Source organism: Phalangium opilio, unplaced genomic scaffold, assembly GCF_054372755.1.
Source record: "Phalangium opilio isolate 3A_F unplaced genomic scaffold, DU_Popi_V2 ptg000061l_1, whole genome shotgun sequence".
In the NCBI taxonomy this organism is placed as follows: domain Eukaryota; kingdom Metazoa; phylum Arthropoda; class Arachnida; order Opiliones; family Phalangiidae; genus Phalangium; species Phalangium opilio.
The window spans coordinates 8,321,023-8,347,167 of record NW_028324178.1 but is presented as its reverse complement, the minus strand read 5'-3'; the positions used below and the strand labels follow the sequence as shown (position 1 = coordinate 8,347,167).

General features: G+C 36.2%; 1 protein-coding gene and 1 long non-coding RNA gene across 2 annotated transcripts; both read right to left on the bottom strand.

The window, feature by feature from the left end:
• Positions 1–1,582: 1,582 nt before the first annotated feature.
• On the bottom strand, positions 1,583–2,052 carry LOC149664392 (uncharacterized). Its single transcript, XR_016368452.1, has 3 exons — positions 1,912–2,052; positions 1,719–1,818; positions 1,583–1,645 (listed from the first exon to the last, which is right to left on the bottom strand). It is a non-coding gene; the product is annotated as an uncharacterized LOC149664392 (long non-coding RNA).
• A 13,234-nt stretch (positions 2,053–15,286) lies between these two features.
• LOC149664391 (uncharacterized protein F54H12.2-like) lies at positions 15,287–17,025 on the bottom strand. The gene is made up of 3 exons (XM_089842026.1): positions 16,506–17,025; positions 15,713–16,214; positions 15,287–15,566 (listed from the first exon to the last, which is right to left on the bottom strand). Exons 1-3 carry the CDS (start codon positions 17,023–17,025, stop codon positions 15,287–15,289), a joined length of 1,302 nt encoding a protein of 433 aa, XP_089698152.1.
• Between the last annotated feature and the right edge of the window lie 9,120 nt (positions 17,026–26,145).

The window sequence follows — 26,145 nt, the reverse complement described above, 5'->3', positions numbered from 1 at the left end:
CTTTCACCCGAGGCCGCTGCTTCTTTCTTGCAGAGGGGGAGGATGTAACGGGGAGCCCGTTACAAGAGTTCACCACTAGGGGAGCGACATAATCGATACCAGGGATCCCCGCTAGACGGCCCAGGAAGCTAAACGTTAACTCTGTCGTCTGCTCGAGAGCCGGGATTGGCCGATCACCGGGGGCCCGAGGGGATATAATCAAACGTGGCCCGGGAATCTGGGCAGTGGGAGCGGTACCGGGATCAAGATCAGTTAATACCTTTTGTTATATAAATTAGCTTTATTTACTTGTTTAAATGTTATTTAACGGATTGTTCAAATATTAATTTTACTAACGGATTGTATATATAAATTAACCGGTTTTTTTATATTAATAAATATATTGAAATAAGTGAAACTACGTAGTCGTGTGTTTTCGGGAATCAGCGATAGCGCGCGATTACAAAGCGACATCATTGGAAATATTACACCATCCCTGCGAGAGGCCCAATTATATTCAGACCCCCCCCCAGTCTGTGTTGAATGAAGGAAAGCGGGCTTTAATTTGTCCCAAACATAGACGTATTAAAAGGATAGACTCACTGTGTAGGCATCGAAAATCTCGTTTTTCAAACCGCTTCCGCTCTCGCTCGAAAACCATGTCTCATAGGGTCAAATCCCAGCGCGATCTATCGTCCCTAACGGAAACTTAAAAAATATTTTTTTAGCGCGGGAAAATTGGCGGGAAATACAAATTCAAAACTTTCAAGTATGAAATAGGCTTAACATTGTAATGTGAAACTTAACGATTTTGTATAAAGTAACGTTTTTAATAAAAAAGTAAAAGTTTATACCGTTTTGAAATACCTTTTTCGTTAATGTCAAAAATATAATTAGTAAATAGTTACCAAATATTAAAAATGGTGAAATCTTGCATAGTTTCGAAGTGTAAAAATCGTTCTACGACCCATAAGATTGCATTTCACAGGTATACTAATACGAAAATGTTTGTATTTTTATCAAGGTATAGGTTTAATACCCTAGTTAACTTGAATATTAAAAGGTTTCCGGTGTCTAAACCTTCATTGTGCGCGAAATGGCTAGACGCAATAAATCAGTCGAATCCGGGAAAAAACCGTTTTGTATGTGAAAACCATTTTAAAGAAACTGATTATCGGGTCTCGTCCCAGCGGAAAACTCTAAAGGACAACGCAATTCCTTTGGTTTTTGTGGAAATAGACAGGGCTAGTGATATTTTCGCGGAAATAGATGAGACAAGTGATACATTGGTGGAAATGGACGGGACAAGCGATACTGTCGTGGAAGTTATTGAAAAAAATCCTTTTTTAGAATTTAATAAAACTGGAACTAAAGTATTTATTCCGTTACTAATATTTTACATCCAGTTCAACATGTGATTAACTTATGTTATAGAAAACTTAGGGTCCTTGTGAGGTAGAATTTCCATCTTGTACAGCTGCTTCTTCATCATGCATAGAAAGTCTTACACGCGAAACCCAAGATTCAGTACAGGGTGTTGATCCTATGGATTTTTCTGAAACCATTGAGGACTCGGATGACCGTCAGTCCTAGAGCTCTTCTTCAACACAATTCGTCAGAAAGGTGGTTGTAACAATAACCCAAACTGTCGTCAATTCACGGCATCCTACAAAAAGGTATTGGTCACAAAGATTGAAGCATCAAAGAGTGGGAATGTTATAGCCCTGGACAGTACTAACGTCCCAAATCTTTGTGATGTGGTGGCTGTGACCCACGAAGATTCTGCCCCTTCACAAATTGTTTCAGAGGAAGAAGTTGAAGATTGTGTTCTTCTGCTTTCTGACGAAAATTCAAACATATTTAGAGAAAATATTATCCATTATATGGCTGGATTTGTAGTAAAAAACTACGTAAAGAACTGAAATGTCAAACCTGTTTAGCAGCATTGGACGACAGGTGCCATCCACTAGGAAATCATAACTATGCAAGGGATGACACCAAAATGCTCCTTCTTATAAAGGATAACGAGGGACTTTGCCATCCTTCCCCCAGTGTCGTCAATCTTTGCAGTTTGACAGAAAAAGTGATTCGCAATTTCGGAGAAATTAAAAGCTCGGCTAAAAACATCAACCTTTAAATTGAGTGCTTAGTTTTAAGGCAGTTACTTAACATAGATATTTTGCCAACACTTACTACTCACATGTATGATGATGAACTCGGTTGCCAACACCATGTCAACATTTTGACCAAAAAATCATCAAAATATATACAAACATTCGCATGAATAAAATAAGCAAAGAAATTAACATCGAAATGAAAAAGACGGCAATTCGAAACAAACTTACGAAACTAATCCTTTTCCAAGGGCAATAGAGTAATAACAGAGTAAACAAACTTCTTGAGCATAGCCTTAAGTGATTGAGCCATTGTCATAAGACTTGGACAGCACAACAAATATTTAAAATAAAAATAAAGTATAGTAATACAAGTTTAAATATGTTTACTTACTTCTTAACTCGACAACGGTTCATGCTTAAAGTTCAACCATTTTTTAATTAACCCATCCTAGGCAAATAACAACAGGTGTTCGAATTTTCGCATTATATTATGCGCCTATATTTTTCATACCTTTTTAGTTCTCCATTCAGCTCATAGATGGCGCTGATGTTTGACCCTATGAGACATGGTTTTCGAGGGAGAAGGAAGCAGGGTGAAGGTTGGCAATTCAACCGTTTTTCAAAGACTCATATATTGTTCAATTTCTAAGGTCCCAAATGCTCATCTTTAGAGAAGTATATATTTCTGAATATTTACAAAAAACAATCTTAGGATTTTAATCATATGGTCATTAAATTTGCATTTTAAAGGTATCTTAAAAAAAAGAGAAAAAGTGATGAATGTGACACCCAGGACAAAACTTAGAAATCGCCATATTAGCTCTAAATGTCCAATTGAAAATCTAACCCCAAATAGTAGACGTATAAGGATTAAAAACTTGCGAAACCTTAGATATCGGCAACGCAAAACAATAGCAAAAGTGAAACAAGTTGGGAAACCAAAATAAACCTCTCCGAGTCGAGACGAATTTACTTTCCAAAACAGGTCCACCATGGACGAACTAATGCTGAAGGACGGATGGCAGATGGAGAAAGTTGAAAAATACTTGTTGATTCGCCTTCTAGCGGCAGATAGTAGCAAACCGGATAGTGGGGAATCAACGTGGGAAACGAGGGAAGCAGCTAACGTCTTATTTTTTCTAGATGGCGCTAGCGTTTTCCGGGATTTGACTTCGCATTTTCATAACCCCCTCCATTTTGGAGCTGTAAGCTTTACATTGGTTGTTTTGTCGCTTAGTAATGGGGGCAGTAATGTGCTGCCATTGGTTTTTCAGTATTACTTCGTCCATGGGTCCACCAGCCAATGAGAAAACCGGAAATACGTAGCTCAAATTGGCGGGATATCGCGAAGACCATTTGTAAAGGATTAATCGTTTAATAATTCCCTGTGTATTCTCAAAAGTCTAATGAGCACCTAATTTCTATCACTTAAGTGTGTATTTAACTTTCGGCTCACTCTGAACCGTTAACTCCTCTTGTAAGAGGACACGAAACAAGTTCAATTCTAGTTTAATTCTAGGGTATCTTGTTTCATAGGCTCAATCGCTTCAACACTTTCAGAGAGACGAAGTATTGAAATCCTTATAATGTAGTGAAATCAAACGTTGCGTTTACACTATATATAAATGTAGTAAAGCTGAATTAAAAAGTAAACACCAAATTTGAAATGTTAATATCAAAAGATGTTCTTGGAATATTGAGATGAAACAGAGCTTTATAGCTACACAACTACTAAAAGAATCGTAATGCCGAAAATTATTTAAAATATTTCCATTTAATATTCTGCAAAAAGGAAATGTTATTGTTTTGTAAGAGATCTTATCATCCTACTCGCTTTATATTAACTTTGATATGCGTGTAGTGTTTCGATTCAGATGCAATCTTCATTACTCGTTCTATATAAACTCACACTTGTGTCACTTCAAAGAAATAAGTTTATCTTAAATAATTAATTAAATATAAATGATATTAATTATTTTAATCGCCAGTAAATAACTTTAAAAATAGTTAAATCGTTTAAAATAAAGTTGTTCCTATTATCTTTCGAAACTTTCCTAATATTGACGTTTAAAGTGGAGGGTACCCCTCTTGCCCGCTTTCTTCAAATTTTGGGGTATATATACGATTCGTTTCCATTATAATAATAGATAAAAACGCATTCGCGTGAACCGATGGTGGAAGCCCTGCCATTGGGAGGCTAGACGTTTCTCGTAACCCTAGCCGAACGCCGCGTATGTCTTGAAACCAATAATAGATAAAAACGCATTCGCGTGAACCGATGGTGGAAGCCCTGCCATTGGGAGGCTAGACGTTTCTCGTAACCCTAGCCGATCACCGCGTATATCTTGAAACCAAACGATGACGAAGGAAAAGAAGCCAGAATGGACTGACTGGCGTCCATGTGGAATGGACAAAGACCTGAAGATGGTGGTGCATAGAAGCTAGTGTCAATGTGGAATTGAAGAAGAACAGAACATGCTGGTGCATAGAAGCTGGTGTCAAGGTGAAATTGACGAAGAACAGAAGATGGTTGTGCTTGGAAGCTTGAGAGTACAGACTAGTGTCCATGTGGGATGGACAAAGACTAGCAGATTGTGGTCCTTAGAAGCCAGTTAGTAAAGAGTGGTGTTGGAAGATGAATGGCCAAATTTCCGTTAACCGCGAACGCGTTCCGGAAATCGGGTATTTGTTTGCTCCGATACGCAAACTGCGAACGCGGTCACGTGGGGTCTGACAGACACACAGACAGACACACAGACACGGCCGGTGTAATACCTCTCCGTGACATACGTCACTCGGAGAGGTAAAAAGAACTAGAAGAAACGTCTCTCACACTTAACCCTGAACATAGTCGCGAAATGTCAAAAGTTCTAAAAGACATGAATGAAAAGCATCCAGACAAAGTAAAAAAGATAATATTGGAGGTTAAAAAACGTAACCCTTTACTTGCTCAAGCGTTACATGAAAGTTGGGAAACTGATTCCAAAAACTCAAAACTGTTAGAGTTTATGAATGATCAAGTTCAAAACCCTCAAACTAGCACAGGCAATCGCTTTGGTCCTCTAACATTTCGTCTTGCCCTTAGCCTATACTCTAGGTCACCAGCGTCATATAGAACATTGCAAGGTCTAAAAATCTTTAATTTACCAAGCGTGGACACTGTTAAAAAAAATTGCAAAAAATCAAATGTGACCAAGGGGTTGATGTAGAACATCTAAAAAAAGAAAGTGATAGAATTAAAGCCATATTTAGTTCCTTGGAGACACCAGTACCTCAAGATGGATATTTGGTTATGGGCGAAGTTAAGATAATAGGAAAAATGGTTTGGAATTCAAGCAACAACGAATTTATTGGATTAGCTATGAACCCGGAAGAAGTCCCGTCTCTACATAATTTAAACAAAACAGAATCTCTAAATAACTGTCTCAAAGCTGAATACGTTTTGCAGTACATATGGCGGTGTGCTGGAGAATTATTTGACGTAGTTGGTCCATACTTTCCGAGCAACGTTCCATTTACTCATGAATTGTTGACAGCTTTAACCCAAAAGGTCGTGTTTGCTTTTCAATCCGTTGGTTTCATAGTATCTGCTATCGTGTGTGATGGAGCCAGCTCGAACCTAACCATGATAAAAAACAGTCACGGTGTTTCCGGACAATATGAATACACTCAACGAGAAGATGGAACATACGACTTCAAAATCTCACCAAAGTTTCGCAATCTTCTGATACCTGACAGATGTATTCATTATGTGATTTGCCCTAGTCACCAACTTAAAAACATGATAAATGGGTTGAGTCACTCTAAAGAAGGTGGAACTAGAGCGTTTGAAAGAAACGGTACTGCTTTTGGATGGAAGCAAATAGAACAGGTTGAAACCAGAGAGATACAGCGAAGAGAAAGTAAGGAGTTGACGCAGGTGAAAGGGTTACGTCACTCTTATATTGTACGAGACGCTTGGACTAAATTAAACGTAACCCCTGCCAAAATCCTTCAACAATTACCGTTTCTCAGTTAGCTGTACAATCACGCGCATCCACTCTCAGGCGATCCACCAAGAGATACTCAAGAAACTATGGCGTGTTACGATTTTCTGTACGCATGTCACCTAATTTTTGAAAATGGCTTACTTTCACACCAGAAAGTTTCTTCACGAGAAAGCACACCAATTCAAAATATACTGAAAGGGTTTGCTTACTTCGAAGATTGGCTAAAGAGACAATCCAGCTAGGGAAACCACTATCAGGTCGAGAGGGCAAATCATTTTTAGCTTGGCAAACGTAGGACTTATTGAGAATATCAGTATATGGATTTATAGGATTTGTTGACGAATACCTAGAAAAGTACCCCGATTGTTATATTTACCCGGTTAAAGTAAACGGCAGCATAGTAGAAACGATGTTTAGCCAGTTACGTTTTATAACAGCGGGAAAATTATTTGGTTCAAATTTCAAACCAGCTCGACGATCGTTCTTAATTAATTCAGAAATGAAAACGGCAGTAAAAACAGGTGAACGATTATATCGAGGAACTGAAATTAATTTACCTTCTATTTTGGATTAAAGGAATTTTTAATGATTTTTCTAAAAAACTATATTCAAAAATTTGTACTATCATATCACAAAAGTAATAAACGTTATCACAAAAGTAATAAACGTTACCACAAAAGTATTAAAAATTATCACAATATTTTCTTAACATTGTTACAAAATTTTCTAAACATTATCACAATATTTTAATAAGCGTTGCTATATAACCCAACACTGGTTTAGAATAGCGCCATTTATGGTTTAGGAAAGGTTGAGAAGCTAACCACAAATGGAAGAGTAAAATACCACATGCGGTGCGTATTGTTTCTAATATTAGTACAGTATTCGATCGTACTAGGTTTAAAAAAGGTTATTTAAACAACACTTAATTGTAGAATATACCACCATTAAGGGTTTAAACATGGTTGTCCTAAAATCAAAAAGTGGTTTAGTATAGCGCCGTACGTGGTTCAAGAAAGGTTGAGAAGCTAACAACTAATGGAAAAGAAATATGCCACGTAGGGTTCGTAAGGTTACTGGTATTGGTCCATTATTCGACCGTATTGGGTTTAGAAAAGGTTATTTAAACGACACTTAACAGTAGAATATACCACCTGTAAGTGTTTAAAAACGGTAGAAATGAATAACCATTAGGGATGTAAAATGGTTTGAACACTAGTGTTATTTGGATAGGAAACAAAACCCTATATGGTTTCCAAACAAACCACTTGGGTACTGGTTTTCTGACAAAAGTGCCAAACCCCTCAAGGGTTTAATCTATGACCATTATTTTTTACAGTGAACTTTCACCTCGGCAGTTATTTCCCTATAAGTTTCTTTTGGGTCATTCTTTTGACCTTTCACTTTAGATTTCACGTTTTTTAACGTGGATCGATTAGTAGGATACCAGGGAACCTTTTTGTTTTGATTTGAATTTCCATGTGGTAGTAGTTAACCACCTAAAATATGGAGTGGAAATTAGGTCATTTAATTGGGTCGCCAGCCTTCTAGCGCGCTAGACTCGCGCTTGTATACTCGCGTGAGTCTAGCGCGGGGGAAAACTGGTTTTTTATCCGGGTGGGTTTCTCTGACTTCGTTTATTGGTCGATAGTGGGGGTCGCCAGTTGATTAGGTCTTTGTTAATTGGTTTAAAGGGTTAAGGGCGTGAACTTGTCTCTCTTTAGTCGTGAAACTTAAATTAGAGTTTGTCTGATAAGAGAGTGCTCTCTTTATCTCGGTTATTCGCTTTTAAGAGAGCAGTGATTTCTAATGGAGATCTTCTTACACAGTATGCGTTATATTGTGACGTATCAACGATTCAAAATCTGTAACGTCTCGAATTTCACTCGAGACGGTTTTCTTTACGCCTACATGCTATCCGTTACTCGGTCATTGCGCTAGAAAGATATGACTATCAGAAAATTGACTAAACAAGATGTCGCGAATACGTTTAATGGTATTGACAGCGCTGTGTTGAAGAGAATCCCCATTTTTCATATATAAAATAACGTAAATAAAGGCCTTTGTCGACGATAGGACAAGTTAGTTATAAAATTTTCGATAACTAATTTTATCCCTAAGCTTTACAACGAGTTGGATAAAAAATTAAGAGAAACAGATATCAATTAAGGTTTAGAAAATGAAAGATGAAATTCAATATTATTGTATCTATACAGACTTAATGACGCAAATAAAGGCGTTCATCGGCGATAGGACAAGTTAGTTATAAATTGTCGATAACAAAATTTAGCCCTATGGTTTAAATGAACGAGCAACTGGATAAAATTAAAAAGATATGGTTGAAGACTTAGAAAAATAAAAGATGAAATTTAATATCACTGTATATGTACAGATATAATGGTGAAAAAATAAAGGCGTTCATCGGCGATGGGAAAATTTTATAAATTGTTTATAACTAAGTTTAATCTTGACCCAAGGTTTCACTCGAACTAGTTGGATAAAACTAAAGAGAAGCAGATATGGTTGAAGGTTTAAAAAATAAAAGATATACGAATGAAAATTAATAAATCCATACCACAGTAACGATAATAAGTAATATGACTCCGTTTAAGTGTAACGAGCTATTCACAGCCCTTACATTAAAGAATAGATCTCTTTGACTTAAAGCTAGAAAAGACAACACCCATTTAGTATAAAAGAAAAGGACGAGATTCATTCGTACCGAAAAAATACTTTACTTACAACTATAGAAGATGCGTTCTAACAGTTAATCACATACAGGCTCCTCTCCAACATGGTGCTATTTAACAATGGATTCATTTTTTACGGTTCGAGCCTCGTAACCAGAAAAGGTTCCATTGAGGAGAAGGAAAAGGCCTGGGTTTTATTATTGGTTAGTAACGCCCATGCCTTTTCCTTTTCCCATACGGTTCTATAATCATCTCTTCGAAAACGGTTTTATCGGGGAAGATATTAATCGTAACAGTGTTCCAAGATCTAAATAGAAGGTGAGTTCTAACGGTTAAAATATATAAAAGCGCGGCATTAACGGATGAAATTCATTCGTGTCGAAATAACGATACTATCAACTATAGTTTTTAAGATTGGTGAGTACTAAATATTTATCATTGGATCATTAAATTTCTGGGAAAATTGGTATTCATTTGCTTTCGGAAAGAATTATAGATTTGAAGTGCTTTCCCGCTAAAAAATGTCGGACACTTCATCGTCGGACACTTCATGGTCAGACGATGAGGTTAATCCAGTCGATTTATCTACTAAATTTCGACCAGAGCTATATTATACGATAGATAAAACATCAAACCGTGTATCTAGGAAATATAGATGCGTTACAACCGAATATAACGTTAAATTCCGCAACTTAGAAGAACTTAAATTAATAAATATTCACGATCAACTTTCCCAAATTTTGAATTCTCTCATAACTCATGTTACGCGAAATGCTGAAGAATATAATTTAATAAGATTCGCCCTGAGCTCTGACGCTTTAGAGAACCCTATCAATTTAAGATTCATGACTATATATGAATTAACTTCTGATCGGTTACTAGCTAGTATTAAAAAGGTGGCGCAGTCTAAGCGTAATCTTATACTTGAGGGTACTCTAAAAATTTATGTTATTCTTCTAAAATGTAAAGTTCCAATGGCAGGTACCTTCCTTATCTAGTTTTTGGGCTTATATGTTAAAGATATTTAAGCCATCACGACCCGTCCGCAACCACAAATGAAAAAACGGACCACTAAAAATCGGGTCACGTTTTCCCACCTTGTTAAAGTGAGAGTGATACCGTACGAAGATCGAGTCAACTACGAGTTCATAGACGATATTAGAGAACGTTTTAAAAATGGAGAACGGGTTAGAATATCGCCTCCGCTTAGAAACACCGATGACTATTTTACTGGCTGGTCCAAGCAGCTCGGGGAAAACAACGTGGGTAATAAATTTACTCAAATATAAAGACATTATCATGGACAAACCTCCTGATAGAATAGTCTATTGCTATAGTCAAAAGGAGATGATCTAAAAGGACATAGCTTTCCAGCCTAGGATGAGGGTATTGTGTGTCAGGTTATCTCTAACGAACGTCTCATCACGAGTGTTCCTAAAACTTGATATCCCAAGGCTAGGCCGAATGTATTTACTGTAGAGTAAATGGTAGTTGAACACCCAAAGTTTTTGTCTACTAACACTTTTTCTCGGCGCCAACTAACATCAGCCGAGGAAAGCTGGGTCTCACTAAAAAATTCCACCCCCCTTAAAAAAGGTACGAAACTTGTGATGAGCTTTTCGGCCAAAAGAGACGTAGATCCGCTCGCGTAGATCTAAGGCGATCGGAGTTTACGTTATGGCGGAGCAAGTTAGGTTTAAATGTAATAATTTAGAAATGGATAAAGGGCTCTCAAAACAAACTCAGAGTATTTCCGTGCCAAAAACATTATGTCGAATTAATCACCCTCTATAAAAACGTTTGCACTCCACACGATACACCGTTGTCATAAAAAACGCAAACACCGTGCAATTGGATGAACCCTCCATGCTTGAACTTACTCGGATAAAAAAATGAACCCCGCCTGTTTTACTTCACTCTCCACCGCTGTGGAGCGCTGCTTCAAAAGCTCGTTCTCGGTCGTGGCCGATATTTTAGAAATTTTATCTCTCCATTCACGCGAGCTCCGTTGGAAACTTTAAAAAGCTTAACGTCAGAACTTTCAGACACAGAGGCTACGGCAAAAAATCTTACATAGGAACTTGGTGTAAGATTATTCTACTTGTGCTATAGTGTTTATCAGGACATTTTTGATGAACTGAAACTCTTTTTGCCTATTGAATTCCACGAAGGGCTAATTCCTAACGATTCTGATTTTTTTGATAAGAGAATAAATAATCTTTTAATCCTTGACGATCTAGCTAACACCTGTACCAAACAGGAGTTTATAAGTAATCTTTTTTGTGTCGGGAGTCATCATTTATCTTTAAGCATCGTGCTGCTGTCTCAAAATGTCTTTAACCCAGGTAAATATTCTAGAAATATATCATTGAACTGTTCTTATATCGTTATGTTTAAAAATCCTAGGAATAATAACCAGGTTCGCTATTTACGTCGTCAGCTTTTTCCTACAGACACCAAACGCCTAACAGAAGCGTACGAAGAGTGTAACGAAAAAGCGTATTCTTACATCTTAATAGATCTAAAACAAAGTACTGATAATAGTTTACGACTTAGGTCCAATATATTCCCCAATGAAGGACCGATGGTAATCTACGTTAGAAAATAATAATCCATAAAATATAAATCTCAATTTATTTAACCTCATTTCGAGACATGCCTTTACCCGTGTCGGTTAGGCACCAATTACCCTTTTTAAATCTCTTGCGTAAAAGCGGTGTGAAACGAAGAAAACTTTTAATATCAAAGTGTACGCGACCCCAATTGGATTGTATAAGCGGTATTTGTTATAATTTGAAGAACGGCGGTATTCCATTGAATCGTCATAAAAAGAAAAGACTTCAACGTTACAAAAACGTAATAAGGTATTTATCCAAGAGAGGTTTAAGCGACAAAAAGAGGCAACAAGTGTTAATTAAACAGGTAGGAGGATTCTGGCCGGCATTGCTATCAATGTTAATACCGACAATAGCTTCGGTCTTTACTAGATAATGAAAAAGTGCATTTTAGTACCAGCGGCTTTACTGACGGACAATCAAAAGGAAGTTAACAGTATAGACAACGCCATTAAAGAGGTACTAAGAAAACCTGGTTCTGCCGAGGAAAAATTGAAGCAGTACCTTTTAACTCTTCAAAAATATTTATCTTTAAAGAGTTTAGCGGAGCCACCAAGCGTTACTATCTTGCCACCTACAACGAATTCGTCTTTTCCAGCACCCGGAGTGTCGAGAAAAATACAGCCTCTAAGTCCTTCATCATCGTCTTGGATTCCTCCATCGTGGCCTACACCTATCCAGAATATACCTATTAATATCTCTACCCCCTCCCAAAATGTCCCTACTAATATCGCTACCCGTTCCCAAAGTATCCCTTTTAATATCTCCTCGAGTCTGACTACCCCACAGCCTATAAAGAGTAGTACAGCAATGGGTCAAACACCGGCGATGTCGTTTACTACGCCAGCGTCCCTCTCTCGAACGACCAGTATGCCTATTTTAACACCCATGGGACCCGTGGTACCGAAACAGTCCGGGACGTCTCAAACGCCTAGTATGCCAGTTTTAACACCCATGGTACCGAATCAACCCGTGGCGTCTCAAATTCAACAGGCCTTATCAACGAAGGGCGCTTCTGGTTCAAAGTTCCGGAAACTTAACCCTAACGATGAGACTTCGCCGAAAAAAAGACTCGCGAAAATTCCATCTACGAAATCAAAACCGTACCCTACACAAGCCAAAATAAAAAAAGATCGCGAAGCTAGCTTGAAAGAGCTTCAAAAGCCCGAATCTAAGATCGAATGAGTAACTTATAGAAAGGCAAAAAATAACCTTAATAATGATTATTACATTTTATATAAAAGCATCTAACTCATTATATTGAAAAACACGTATCTGATTATATAAAAGCATGTATTTGAGTATATAAAAAAGCATGTATCTGATTATATATAAAAGCATGATAATTACAATTTATATAAAAAATTATAACCGAATAATAAATATTTTTATTCTCGCATTCAATACAAATGTATCTGATTATTAAACATTACAACTTCAATATTTTATTGATTACATTTTTCATATCTATGTCTTAACAAGTGAAGGCAGATATTCCATAAAGATAAGGCGTCGTTAATTTCCGTTTTATTTTCATACATTTTCAGAACTCTTTCAAACGAATTTCCCAGACATCTTTGAATAAGGAAGAATGTACAATGAGGTCCGCAACAAAGGGAGAACATATCTTGAATTAATTTATCGTTATAGATCCATCTGGACGCGTATTTGGCCAGGTTAATTTTATACGTATCCGGGCTCTGCCCGTAGCTGCAGAAAAAATTACCTTCATCGTTTTCAACGTAAATGGCGACCCAATGAAGCCCAGGATCCTCGGCTCTCTCCGTGTTCAGAACAAAACAAAATTTCTTCTTTTTAGGTTTCCTGGGTAGCATGTCTCTAGGAAAGGTACCTAGATAGAAGGGTTTTGTCCTCTGGTCGCATGATAATATTTGATTTATTTGTAACGTATTCATAACACTTTAGATAGTTCGTATTCGTAAAACGTTCCTTTAATTATCTCGTTATTTTTGTCTTTAACGACGTATACTGGAGGATTACGGTATAAAACCTTATCAATAATAAAGATCTCTTTAGTAAAGGAGCCTTTATATCCCTTTGAAAAGGTTTTTTCAAATTTTTTCAACCTTACTAAATCACCTTCTTTTAGCTTTGGTTTTGTCCCAGGTTTAATGGTACCGAAAAGACGGTACCACACCTTATGCTCATTTTGTAGGTTAACATTGACTGGCGCGATACCCGTTGAGCGGTGTATCGAGTAATTGTAAGCCTTAACTATTTTTGGTAACGCACTCAGATAGCTACGAGTATCCGCGCTAGTCATGAATTTGTGTATTTTCTCTTGAACCGTTCTGTTAAATCTCTCGCAGATCGCAATTTTTTTATTCCCGTAAGCTACGTAGTGATGAATACCTTTCTCTTTAAAATATTGCTGAACTGGTTTAGCTAAAAATAAAGAGGTACTGAGAAAACCTGGTTCTGCCGAGGAAAAATTGAAGGAGTACCTTTTAACTCTTCAAAAATATTTATCTTTAAAGAGTTTAGCGGAGCCATCAAGCGTTACTATCTTGCCACCTACAACAAATTCGTCTTTTCCAGCACCCGGAGTGTCGAGTAAAATACAGCCTCTAAGTCCTTCATCCTCGTCTTGGATTCCTCCATCGTGGCCTACCCTTATCCAGAATATACCTATTAATATCTCTACCCCCTCCCAAAATGTCCCTACTAACATCGCTACCCCTTCCCAAAGTATCCCTTTTAATATCTCTAGCTCTTCCCAAAGTATCCCTTTTAATATCGCCTCGAGTCTGACTACCCCACAGCCTATAATGAGTAGTACAGCAATGGGTCAAACACCGGCGGTATCGTTTACTACGCCAGCGTCACTCTCTCGAACGACCAGTATGCCAATTTTAACACCCATGGGACCCGTGGTACCGAAACAGTCCGGGACGTCTCAAACGCCTAGTATGCCAGTTTTAACACCCATGGTACCGAATCAACCCGTGGCGTCTCAAATTCAACAGGCCTAATCAACGAAGGGCGCTTCTGGTTCAAAGTTCCGGAAACTTAACCCTAACGATGAGACTTCGCCGAAAAAAAGACTCGCGAAAATTCCATCTACGAAATCAAAACCGTACCCTACACAAGCCAAAATAAAAAAGATCGCGAAGCTAGCTTGAAAGAGCTTCAAAAGCCCGAATCTAAGATCGAATGGGTAACTTATAGAAAGGCAAAAAAATAACTTTAATAATGATTATTACATTTTATATAAAAGCATCTAACTCATTATATTGAAAAACACGTATCTGATTATATAAAAGCATGTATCTGAGTATATAAAAAAGCATGTATCTGATTATATAAAAGCATGATAATTACAATTTATATAAAAAATTATAACCGAATAATAAATATTTTTATTCTCGCATTCAATACAAATGTATGTGATTATTAAACATTACAACTTTAATATTTTATTGGTTACATTTTTCATATCTATGTCTTAACAAGTGAAGGCAGATATTCCATAAAGATAAGGCGTCGTTAATTTCCGTTTTATTTTCATACATTTTCAGAACTCTTTGAAACGAATTTCCCAGACATCTTTGAATAAGGAAGAATATACAATGAGGTCCCTAACAAAGGGAGAACATATCTTGAATTAATTTATCGTTATAGATCCATCTGGACGCGTATTTGGCCAGGTTAATTTTATACGTATCCGGGCTCTGCCCGTAGCTGCAGAAAAAAATACCTTCAGCGTAAATGGCTACCCAATGAAGCCCAGGATCCTCGGCTCTCTCCGTGTTCAGAACAAAACAAAATTTCTTCTTTTTTATGTTTCCTGGGTAGCATGTCTCTAGGAAAAGTACCTAGATAGTAGGGTTTTGTCCTCTGGTCGCATGATAATATTTGATATATTTGTAACGTATTCATAACACTTTAGATAGTTCGTATTCGTAAAACGTTCCTTTAATTATCTCGTTATTTTTGTCTTTAACGACGCATACTGGAGGATTACGGTATAAAACCTTATTATTCGATCCTCTAATATATTGACGAATATCAACTATTTTTCCTCTCTGACATACGAAGCATTCTAGTTTAACTCTCTGAGTACCGTCAACTAACCAAGTCAGAAATCGTCCCGTTATTCCGTTAAAGAAAGCGTCAATATCCGCTTCGAAAGTCCATATACTATTCCAAATACAACTGTCGAAAGACGCTTCGGATTTAGTATCGAGTCGTTTGACATTGAATTAAATGTTTTGCTTCTCCGATAGGTAGTGTACTTGATTCATCTCTAACCGGTTATGAGAGAATGCTTCTTAAATCAGAGGTTATATAGAGCATTTTACTCGGGATTAAATAACACCGAGCGATCCCTAGTTATCATGATAGAATTTTTGAATTCGGAATAAATTATGCACGTGACATTGTGTGGTAAATTGTTTTTAAATTTCATATTGATACGTAGATTTCCTTGTCGGGGCAAAGAAAGATGACTAGCCCCCGCATTTTCATCCGGGCTTAAATCTAGGCAATACAAAGCGTAACCTTTTTTGTACTCTTCGTACGTGATAAAATTTCCCTTGTTTTTTCTGTATGTGTTTAGAGAGGTGAATAACGACATGTACTCTCGAGTGTACAGATTGTTTTCGTAATCAGGCGTAAAGGCTTCCGAAGGATAGGTGTCAGTACCGACGTTGACGGATAGGTAATTAAGATCAAAAGTTTCAAAATTAAAGGGATTTAAAAAATGATTACCATTAAAGGCCGAGGTTCGAACTAGACCTATAATTACTCTTTGAGGTATTTTACCTAAGAAGACGTTTTCTCGATTAACGTCGTTCATTCCAGCTGGAATTGAAAAGGTTTTCACGACTGTTTGATTCAAAGGATAGATGGCGCTGGTTTGCTCTAATACCGTAGCGTGGGCTAACATTATTTCGGGATTTATTTTTAGTCTTTTAACGTACAATGAGGCATTATCGATAACCTCTTTATATTTCTTATCAGCGGCTTCTTTCGATATTACGCAAAACTCTGGTTTGGATCGAATAAGCCTAAATCTAACGTCTACATTATTCAATAGGAAACGATTTAAGCGACAAATATCAACGTGTAACGGGGCGTATAAATCTATCGTACTCGATACCTTGGCTCTCTCGGCTCTTCTTAATATCCCATTGGTAGTAAGATTATTATTGGCTGCCACCCAGGCGGAATCGGGATCGATCGGATTATCCTTATAATATAAGCCTAGATTTAGTTGGCTTTCTTTAGCATCTATACCGTAATTTAATAAATACTCGAGATAAGCGATATAAGGGGCTCCTTGGTTAGGGGACTGAACGCTCATGTTTCCTAAAAAGACGTCTATTTGGGAAAAGAGGGCGGCGTGTAAAAGATTAACCGGAGCTACTTTTTTTTCAGCCGCTGGTACGTCGGTGCCGTCCAAATGAAGCACCCTGACCTTCAGCCTTAACCTAGTTTTAGAAAGGTCGATATAATGTTCGCTCGTGCCAGGGACAAAAAATTCCAAAGGTCCACTATCCGTTACGGAGCTTAAAGGTTGATAACTTTCGTCGCTACTAGTTATAATGTTAGCGTTCAAAGGGGGTGTCGCGAATAGGTCTAATTCCCCTATCATGCCTTCGAATTGGGCCATCTTGTTTTACGATAAAAAATCGGCCTTTGATCTACTTTTCTTCTTTCGTATCTTCTGACGTTTCGTCGAATACCAGACCCGTACTGAGAATTAGCCAGACTATCACCCGCTTTATGAATTAAATTTGAGCCCGCTATTTTTAGATTCCTTTTGAACGCTCTCTTGGGTTCTTCTCCAGCGCTCATATCTTGAATAAACCTTCCACCAAGTCCTAAAGCTTCTTTACCCACGCTCTTAGCTATCGGTTTCTCTAGAGGAGTTAACATTCTCATCAAAGCTCTAAAAATGCCTCCTAAACCAAATCCTTTCTGCACTAATACACCTGGTGGAGATCCAAGGAACTGATCCTGATAATAGGACACGTACCTATTAGGTCGAGACATGTCGTCTAAAGTGAATTTTGATAATGATGCGATCCGATATAAAGGATATAGGAGCGTCGGCTTCGTCTCTAATATCAATTTTGATAGTTTCAATTTCGTTGGATCTTATAGAATAATAGTCTATAGTATCGTATGTGATAATTTTCTCCGACGTATCGTTTTTAGTGGGAATGACGCGTAGAAGAGGTTTGAAACCAGAGCCTATAAACTGGGGGTATATCAGATCAATGTAAACGTATAAATATTGACTGACTAAATCCGGTTTGAAGTTGGCGTTTGTAGACCCTAATAGACGATTAGTTTGGTCACCGAATCCTAACATAGAACCTAATTTGTTACGAACGCCTCTAAAAAGCACGGTGCACTCCTTATCAGTCGTTATTCGAACGGTACCGTTATCGTTTAACGAGAAATTAAACCGAGATTGATGAGCTTCGGGTATCGCTCTATTCATAGCTTCCAATAGGGCGTCGACACTATAGGCTCCCTCAGGAATCTTTACCGTTACCATACGATTTTGAAGTTTTAAAGTATTTTTCAATTTTATCTCGATATAATTAGTGGTGTAGTTTATCGTAATATTTCTAGCTTGTTGAGACAATGGAATGAGACAAATGTATTCTCCAGTAATGTACTCGTCCGTTTCGAATCCTAAAACCTGAGCCAGAGGGCCAGGAGCTAGCCTGGCCTGGTGACCGGCATCGACTGATAATTTAACTCTCTTGATAGGAGGCCCAGTCGGAACTGACATATCTATAACCTGTATTTTCACGGGAAAATTCTGTTTTTCAAGCTGAACGGTTAAGTCACGCACCAGTTTATTCTGTATTGAAAAAAATACGGCGTTTCCATTTTTATCTTTCGAACCTTCGTACTTTTGCGGTATTAACTCTACTCTTCTAACGTCCCAGCCATCATTCGTTAAATATCGTTCAGGTACCTATATTTCGAAAGAGTTACAGGTATTGTCTATTACGGTTGAAATTTTCGGTGTAAATATTTCCGATAAACCAATTTCCCATTCGTTTGAAAGAATAATTGGTTTACCTAATTTCACCGTGAAAGACGATTGTGAATTATCGGGATATTCATCAGTTTTAGCACTTAACAGAGTAACGAAAAAAGAATTGACCGACGTAATTGATACTTTATTTAAAAATGAATGCGGATTTACACGTTATTCAATTTTATTTAGAAATGAAAGGTTGAACTCGATGTGATGGTTAGAGCGGGGTTCGATCTCGCGACCTAATGATTGGCGAACAAACGCGCTAACCACTACACCGAGAGCAACCTTAATCGCTTCCTACGTTTTAGAGAAGATTACATTAACATATACTTGGAAATAAAACGGGTAAATGTTCATGATAAAAACTATCGGGAGTACCGAATTTACTCATTTGTTCCTGTATGTATTTTATAAAGTCATTTCCGTAAAATTCGGCTTTTTCTTCTAAACACAATGGCGCCGGTGAATCCGTTTCCGGGGCTTTAACTCTTGTTTGATTTATACCGTGACCCAATCGGGTAAATAAAAGTCCATCATCTAATTCCTCCAAAATAATGGTACTTCTAGGTAATATGAATCGTTTCAAAATTTCCACCTGATTCTGATACTCGATATCTTTTTCTTGAGGCTCTCTATCTTTAAACATCGGGCATTTCTTCGTAACACGAGCGATTTTCCCACTTTCAGATACTCGGTGTTCGAAACATATTGTATACATAGCGCATTGATCTAAAAGATACGCGACCATATATTGGAAATCCTCGCGCCCTTTGAATCGTTGATACGTCACTATATAACGCATTCTGTGTAAGAAGATCTATAAGTCACTGCTCTCTTCAAGGCGTTCGTCAAATAACCGAGATAAAGAGAGATCACTCTCTTATCAAACAAACTCTTATTTAAGTCTGGCGATTACGTCACGACTAAAGACAAGAACAGACACGTCCTAAAAACCGTTTAACCATATAGAGGGAAAATTTTTAAATTATTTCCAAATTTTTGGATTCATTATCGCAGAATTTAATCATGATGTAATCAGTACATTGTTTTTAACATTTCATTTCAAAATTTGATTTGTTTTTTACACCATTGACATATTCGTTTGTTTATATATATGTCAGGAAATAGTGAATATGGTAAAAGTAAAGGATAGAGACCAAAAAGCGCAACTACTGGGTTCATCGTCAACATTCCCAAAATAATTCCTACAGGTACAGTTATAGGAAGTATAATAATATATGTTCCAGCTATAAAAGAGTATTTGATTCCAACCTGTAAAACCCTCAATATACAACATCTATTATTACAATATTCTTTAGTCTTGGATTTGTTTGTACTTGAAACGTATTTCTCCGTTACTGACACATCTCTCCCAGACTCGTCGTTAGAACAATTTATAGGTATGTTACATGTTGAAAACCCTTTAACAAGCGGACATTCCGGGGAATATTTTCGATGCTCCTCATTCTCCATTAGAAGTCACTGCTCTCTTCAAGGCGAATAACCGAGATAAAGAGAGTACTCTCTTATCAGACAAACTCTATCTGGCGATTACGTCACGACTAAAGAAGTTCACGCCCTTAACCAATTAACAAAGACCTAATCAATTCGCGACCCCCACTCTCGACCAATAAACGAACTCAGAGAAACCCCCCGGATAAAAAACCGGTTTTCCCCCGCTCTAGACTCACGCGAGTATACACGCGCGAGTCTAGCGCGCTAGAAGGCTTGCGGCACACTTAAATGACCTAATTAACACTCCATATTTCGGTGGGTTCACTACTGTTAACACTTATGTTGGCAAACTAAGAATATTGTTGAGGTGAGACAAGACGATAGTGTTTACACTGCAAACCTGTTGTGAATGTAGCTATCACAATATAGGGTAAACAGTTGAAGTGTAGACAATTGGGCCTTTACAAACACATAAAGGTTATATCTCTGCAAAATTTATATACTTCATTTCCTGTTCTTTTCCCCATTGACTGATTTCCATGAGTCCAAGATTTATCCTTACTAGATGTAAAATGTCGTCTGCTTTACTGTATATTCGCTATGCTTGGAATACTGCTTCAATAATTAAAAATTTTTACTTCTAAAAATGAGAAATTATTCCATATCTAGGTAAAGAAGTTTGTAGTTGACTCGGAAAGGTAATATTTTGGTTTTTCTAACATGTATTCTTTTAAATCGGGAACCAAGCAGCATTTTCGTAGAAGCTACAATCTTTTTATTAAGGAGTATATTGTTTCTGATTCATTAATGAGCAAAGCAGAAGCAGAAGTGTAAGTAGAAGAGTTTAACAAATTTTGATGAAGGTATTATTCTTAATTAGGTAGGATTGCACTTTACGTGACCCACCCAACTAACAATGGTTTCTAGTTAATTAGACTGTGGGGAGTCCGAAAAAAATAGTTAAAAAATTATTTGGCCGCCGCAAGTTGGTTAAAACTTTTTTTGAAAATTTCAAAATCCACTCACTTACCCTCATTGAAGCCGCTATCCGCTTAACGCATTCTGCACTCAATCTTGCAAAATAAGCCGGGGGGACTGTGAAAAATTGACGTACTCGCGCCGGAAACATTTACGTACTCGCGCCGGAGATATAGCTATGGAATTTTTTAAGCTTACTGAAACTGTTCATTTCTGATAAAAGGACGGAAATATAATGCGAGAAAAACTGCTATGTTTTGGGAAAGTCGTTGAATTTTTGGGGAATTCGATAAATGATAACGGTGAATTCTGGTAAATGCCGTCAAATTATTCTTGAATTTGATAAATCTGAAGGACAATATTTTGGAAAAGGTGTCAAATTATTCGGGAATTTGATAAATGTGAAGGACGATATCATGGAAAAAGGTGTCAAATTAATCTGAATTTGATAAATCTGGAGGACGTTATTTTGGAAAAGGTGTCAAATTATTTGGGTGTTTGATAAATGTGAAGGATGATATTTTGGAAAAGGTGTCAAATTATTTGGGTGTTTGATAAATGTGAAGGATGATATTTTGGAAAAGGTGTCAAATTACTTGGGAATTTGATAAATGTGAATGACGATATTTTGGAAAAGGTATCAAATTATTTGGGAATTTGATAAATGTGAATGACGATAATTTGGAAAAGGTTTCAAATTATTTGGGAATTTGATAAATGTAAGGGACGATATTTTGGAAAATGTGCCAAATTATTCGGGAATTTGATAAATGTGAAGGACGATACTTTGGAAAAGGCATCAAATTATTCCCGAATTTGGTAAATGTAAAGGACGATATTTTGGAAAAGGTGTTTACATTTATCAAATTGCCGAAAAATAGGCACTCTTTCCAAAATATAGTTGCAATGACTTCCAAAATATTGATGTTGACGTTTGATAATTGACCAATAGTTTGTCGCCTTTTCCAAAATATTGCTGAAATAACTAGACGCCTTTTCCAAAATATTGAAATAAATTGACGCCTTTTCCAAAATATTGAAATAAATTGACGCCTTTTCCAAAATATTGAAATAAATTGACGCCTTTTCCAAAATATTGAAATAAATTGACGCCTTTTTCAAAATATAGTTGAAATAAATTGACTCCTTTTCCAAAAAATAGTTGAAATTGACGCCTTTTCCAAAATATAGTTGAAATAAATTGACGCCTTTTCCAAAATATAGTTGAAATAAATTGACGCCTTTTCCAAAATATAGTTGAAATAAATTGACGCCTTTTCCAAAATATAGTTGAAATAAATTGACGCCTTTTCCGAAATATAGTTGAAATAAATTGACGCCTTTTCCGAAATATAGTTGAAATAAATTGACGCCTTTTCCAAAATATAGTTGAAATAAATTGACCAAAATATAGTTGAAATAAATTGACCAAAATATAGTTGAAATAAATTGACCAAAATATAGTTGAAATAAATTGACCAAAATATAGTTGAAATAAATTGACCAAAATATAGTTGAAATAAATTGACCAAAATATAGTTGAAATAAATTGACCAAAATATAGTTGAAATAAATTGACCAAAATATAGTTGAAATAAATTGACCAAAATATAGTTGAAATAAATTGACCAAAATATAGTTGAAATAAATTGACCAAAATATAGTTGAAATAAATTGACCAAAATATAGTTGAAATAAATTGACCAAAATATAGTTGAAATAAATTGACCAAAATATAGTTGAAATAAATTGACCAAAATATAGTTGAAATAAATTGACCAAAATATAGTTGAAATAAATTGACGCCTTTTCCAAAATATAGTTGAAATAAATTGACCAAAATATAGTTGAAATAAATTGACCAAAATATAGTTGAAATAAATTGACGCCTTTTCCAAAATATAGTTGAAATAAATTGACGCCTTTTCCAAAATATAGTTGAAATAAATTGACGCCTTTTCCAAAATATAGTTGAAAAAAATTGACGCTTTTTCCAAAATATAGTTGAAATAAATTGACGCCTTTTCCAAAATATAGCTGAAATAAATTGACGCCTTTTCCAAAATATAGTTGAAATAAATTGACGCCTCTTCCAAAATATAGTTGAAATAAATTGACGCCTTTTACAAAATATAGTTGAAATAAATTGACGCCTTTTACAAAATATAGTTGAAATAAATTGACGCCTTTTACAAAATATAGTTGAAATAAATTGACGCCTTTTCCAAAATAAAGTTGAAATAAATTGACGCCTCATATATATTGATGTTGACATTTGCTAACTGCCCAATAATTTGCCGCCTTTTCCGAAATATTGTTGAAATAAATTGACGCCTTTTCCAAAATATTGATGTTGACATTTGGTTCTTTCTCAATAATTTGTCGCCTTTCCCAAAATATAGTTGCAAAAAAACTAGACTCCTTTTCTGAAATATTGACGTTGACATTTGCTAATTTCCCTATATTTTTACAACTTTTCTCTACGCCTTTTATTTCAATTTTTTTTACAAAAAATCATATTTACCAAGGATTTGACACATTTTCCCAAAAATAATGTTGAGTGAATTAAAAAAAATCCCGAATAATTTGACGGCTTTTTTCAAAATTTACCGTTATCAATTATTGAATTCCCAAAAAATTCAACGATTTTCCCAAAACATTTCAGTTTTTCTCGCATTTATATTTCCCTCATTTTATCAGAAATAAATGTTTCCGTAAGTTTAAAAAAAACCATAGCTATAAAACTCCGGCGCGAGTCCGGCAATTTTTCACAGACCTCCTCGGCTTATTTTGCAAGATTGAGTGCAGAATGCGTTAAGCGGATAGCGGTTTCAATGGCGGTAAGTGCATGGATTTTAAAATTTTCAAAAATTTTTTTGACCAACTTGCGGGGGCCAAATAATTTTTTAACTATTTTTTACGGACTCCTCATGGTCCAATTAACTAGAAACCATTGTTAGTTGGGTGGGTCACGTAAAGTGCAATCCTACCCTTAATTACTTCATTTCAACATTTCAGTAGTATGACTGTCTTTTTTCAACCCCTATGTTTCAGAAGTGAGAAAAAAATGAAAATCGCTTCAAAGTTTGTGCTGGCATAAATTCAGTGGCGTACCTACCAGGGAACAGAGCCCGTAACTGCGGGTGGGCTCAAGGTTTGTGGGGGCCCATTTGAAAATTAGGCCAAAATGATCAAGAGCTGTAGAGAAACTACACGTTGAAGCGTTAAGAAAAAGTAAATAAACGAAATTCCAAACAGTAGATAGTAAAGGCAAGCCCCAGCACAGTTCTAACTGCAGATATCTGGTTCCTGTCACGTGATCAGTTAGTTAAGACATAGACTACTAATTTCTAGGCTGTCAACTTCAAAGGGCGAAGGGGTCTCCGTAATGCTTATCCTGCAACTACGTTATCATTAAAATGGAAAAATTGCCTAAGGAAATAGTGATGTCAATTGTTGGTGAAAAAATGCATTGCCAGGGCCCCAAGAGGTCCTAATATTCCTAAAATTTCACAAATCGTCGTTTTTTGGGGGGATTTCAAAGTAGATTTTTATAATCCCAGCTTTAGGACGTCCTAAACACAGAACTAGTGGGTTCTCATTTGGTTAGGCCATAAAAATCGGGGACCTAGCTTTGCTAGCTCAGGAATAATTTTTCTTCAATGTTCAAATAGGCCTAATTGAATTTATACGATTATTTATGGTTTTTATATGAAACTATAACGACTACTTCGCATTCTTAGCTGAGCTCCGAAATAGTACAATTCAATTTCGCCTTAGACCTTTAATTTAAATATTTAAGCTCACAGATTGAGCTGAACAGACCTTTAATATATGTTTCATTATGAAAAATAATTATGAAAATGTGTCATTTCTGAAAAATATCTCTTCCCACCCGACCCTTTTAAATAATTTGATTTGGTCATTTTCAGTCACTTTTAATTCTCTTTTGTTTAAAATTTCTTAATGATTATTCACTTTTTAGAAGTGAATCTAAATGTAGGTCTGTTTGAACGCTTTAGTATTTACGCCACTAGTCGTTACGCCACTACAAACATATAAGTAACAATAAGAATAACTCTGTAGAAATCAGGGTTGGCAAAAATTGAGTTTTTTAAAAAAAAACAAAAGTTGTGTTTTTTATTGTTTAAAACACGATTTGTTGTTTTAAACTGTTTTTTAAACAAGTAGAAAAAAACAGTAAAAAACACAAAAAAACCTAGTTTTAAACATGTTTAAAATCACTCTTGCAGATCTAATAACCTATATATTATACATCGCGGCTCTCCATTTAAGCCACTACTCCCGCGAGCGCAAGGCGCTTATTTTCACTGCCTGCTTGATTAAACAAAATGGTCTTGGTTTGGACCAAGACAGAAAAAACAAACGATGAGAGTGACGTTTATCAATTGACTGAAGATCCGGTATTGCGATTTTTCTTTATTTATATTAATTTATTCCTTAATCACAATTTAATTCAATCAACTTATTTAATTGTTAATCGATTTATTCCCTCTAAATTAATTGAAAAATAACATATTTGAGCTTTTTCAAGAACAAATTAGATTTTCCTAAATTATTTTATGATATTAATTATTTTGAAGGGAGTGCGTGTTAAGCGATCAATACAGAATATGTGAAATATTCTACTGACTGTTTAAAAAGAGCAAGAGCTCCTTAAATTTAGAATTTCAAGGTGTAAAAATTGTCCGTGTGGAATTAGAACCAGGGACCACTTGAACCCAAAGCGAGTATCATACAGCTTGACCAACGGACCACGAAAACGTATTGAGAAGAAAAACACGAAAAGACGAAATCAAGAGCTCCTAAAATTTAGAATTTGAAGGTGTAAGAAACGGTCCTTGCCAGGGTTGGCAAAAATGTAGTGAAAAAAGTTTTGTTTTTATTGTTTAAAACACGATTTAAAATTAGATTTTCCGAAAACATTTTATCATGAAATGAATTATTTAAAAGGGAGTACGTGTTGAGGGATCAAATTTGAATATTTGAAATGTTCTACTGACTGTTTAAAAAGAGCAACTGATCTTTTCAAAACGAAAATGTAATTTTTTAATAGCGCATGCAAAATGAGGGTGATGGGTAAAATTGTTCATTTAACCCCAAATGTCCAAATGTTTGATTTCTTTTGTGGCCACTATTAAGGAATTTTCGCTTCCATACTGCAGAGTTTCTTGGTCAGAACTCATACATTTCAAACTTCACCACCCCTTTGTAGGCGCTTCACGTTTTCCGTTTACGGATTAAGCGTATTAATTTTAGCACTGTCAAGGGCCT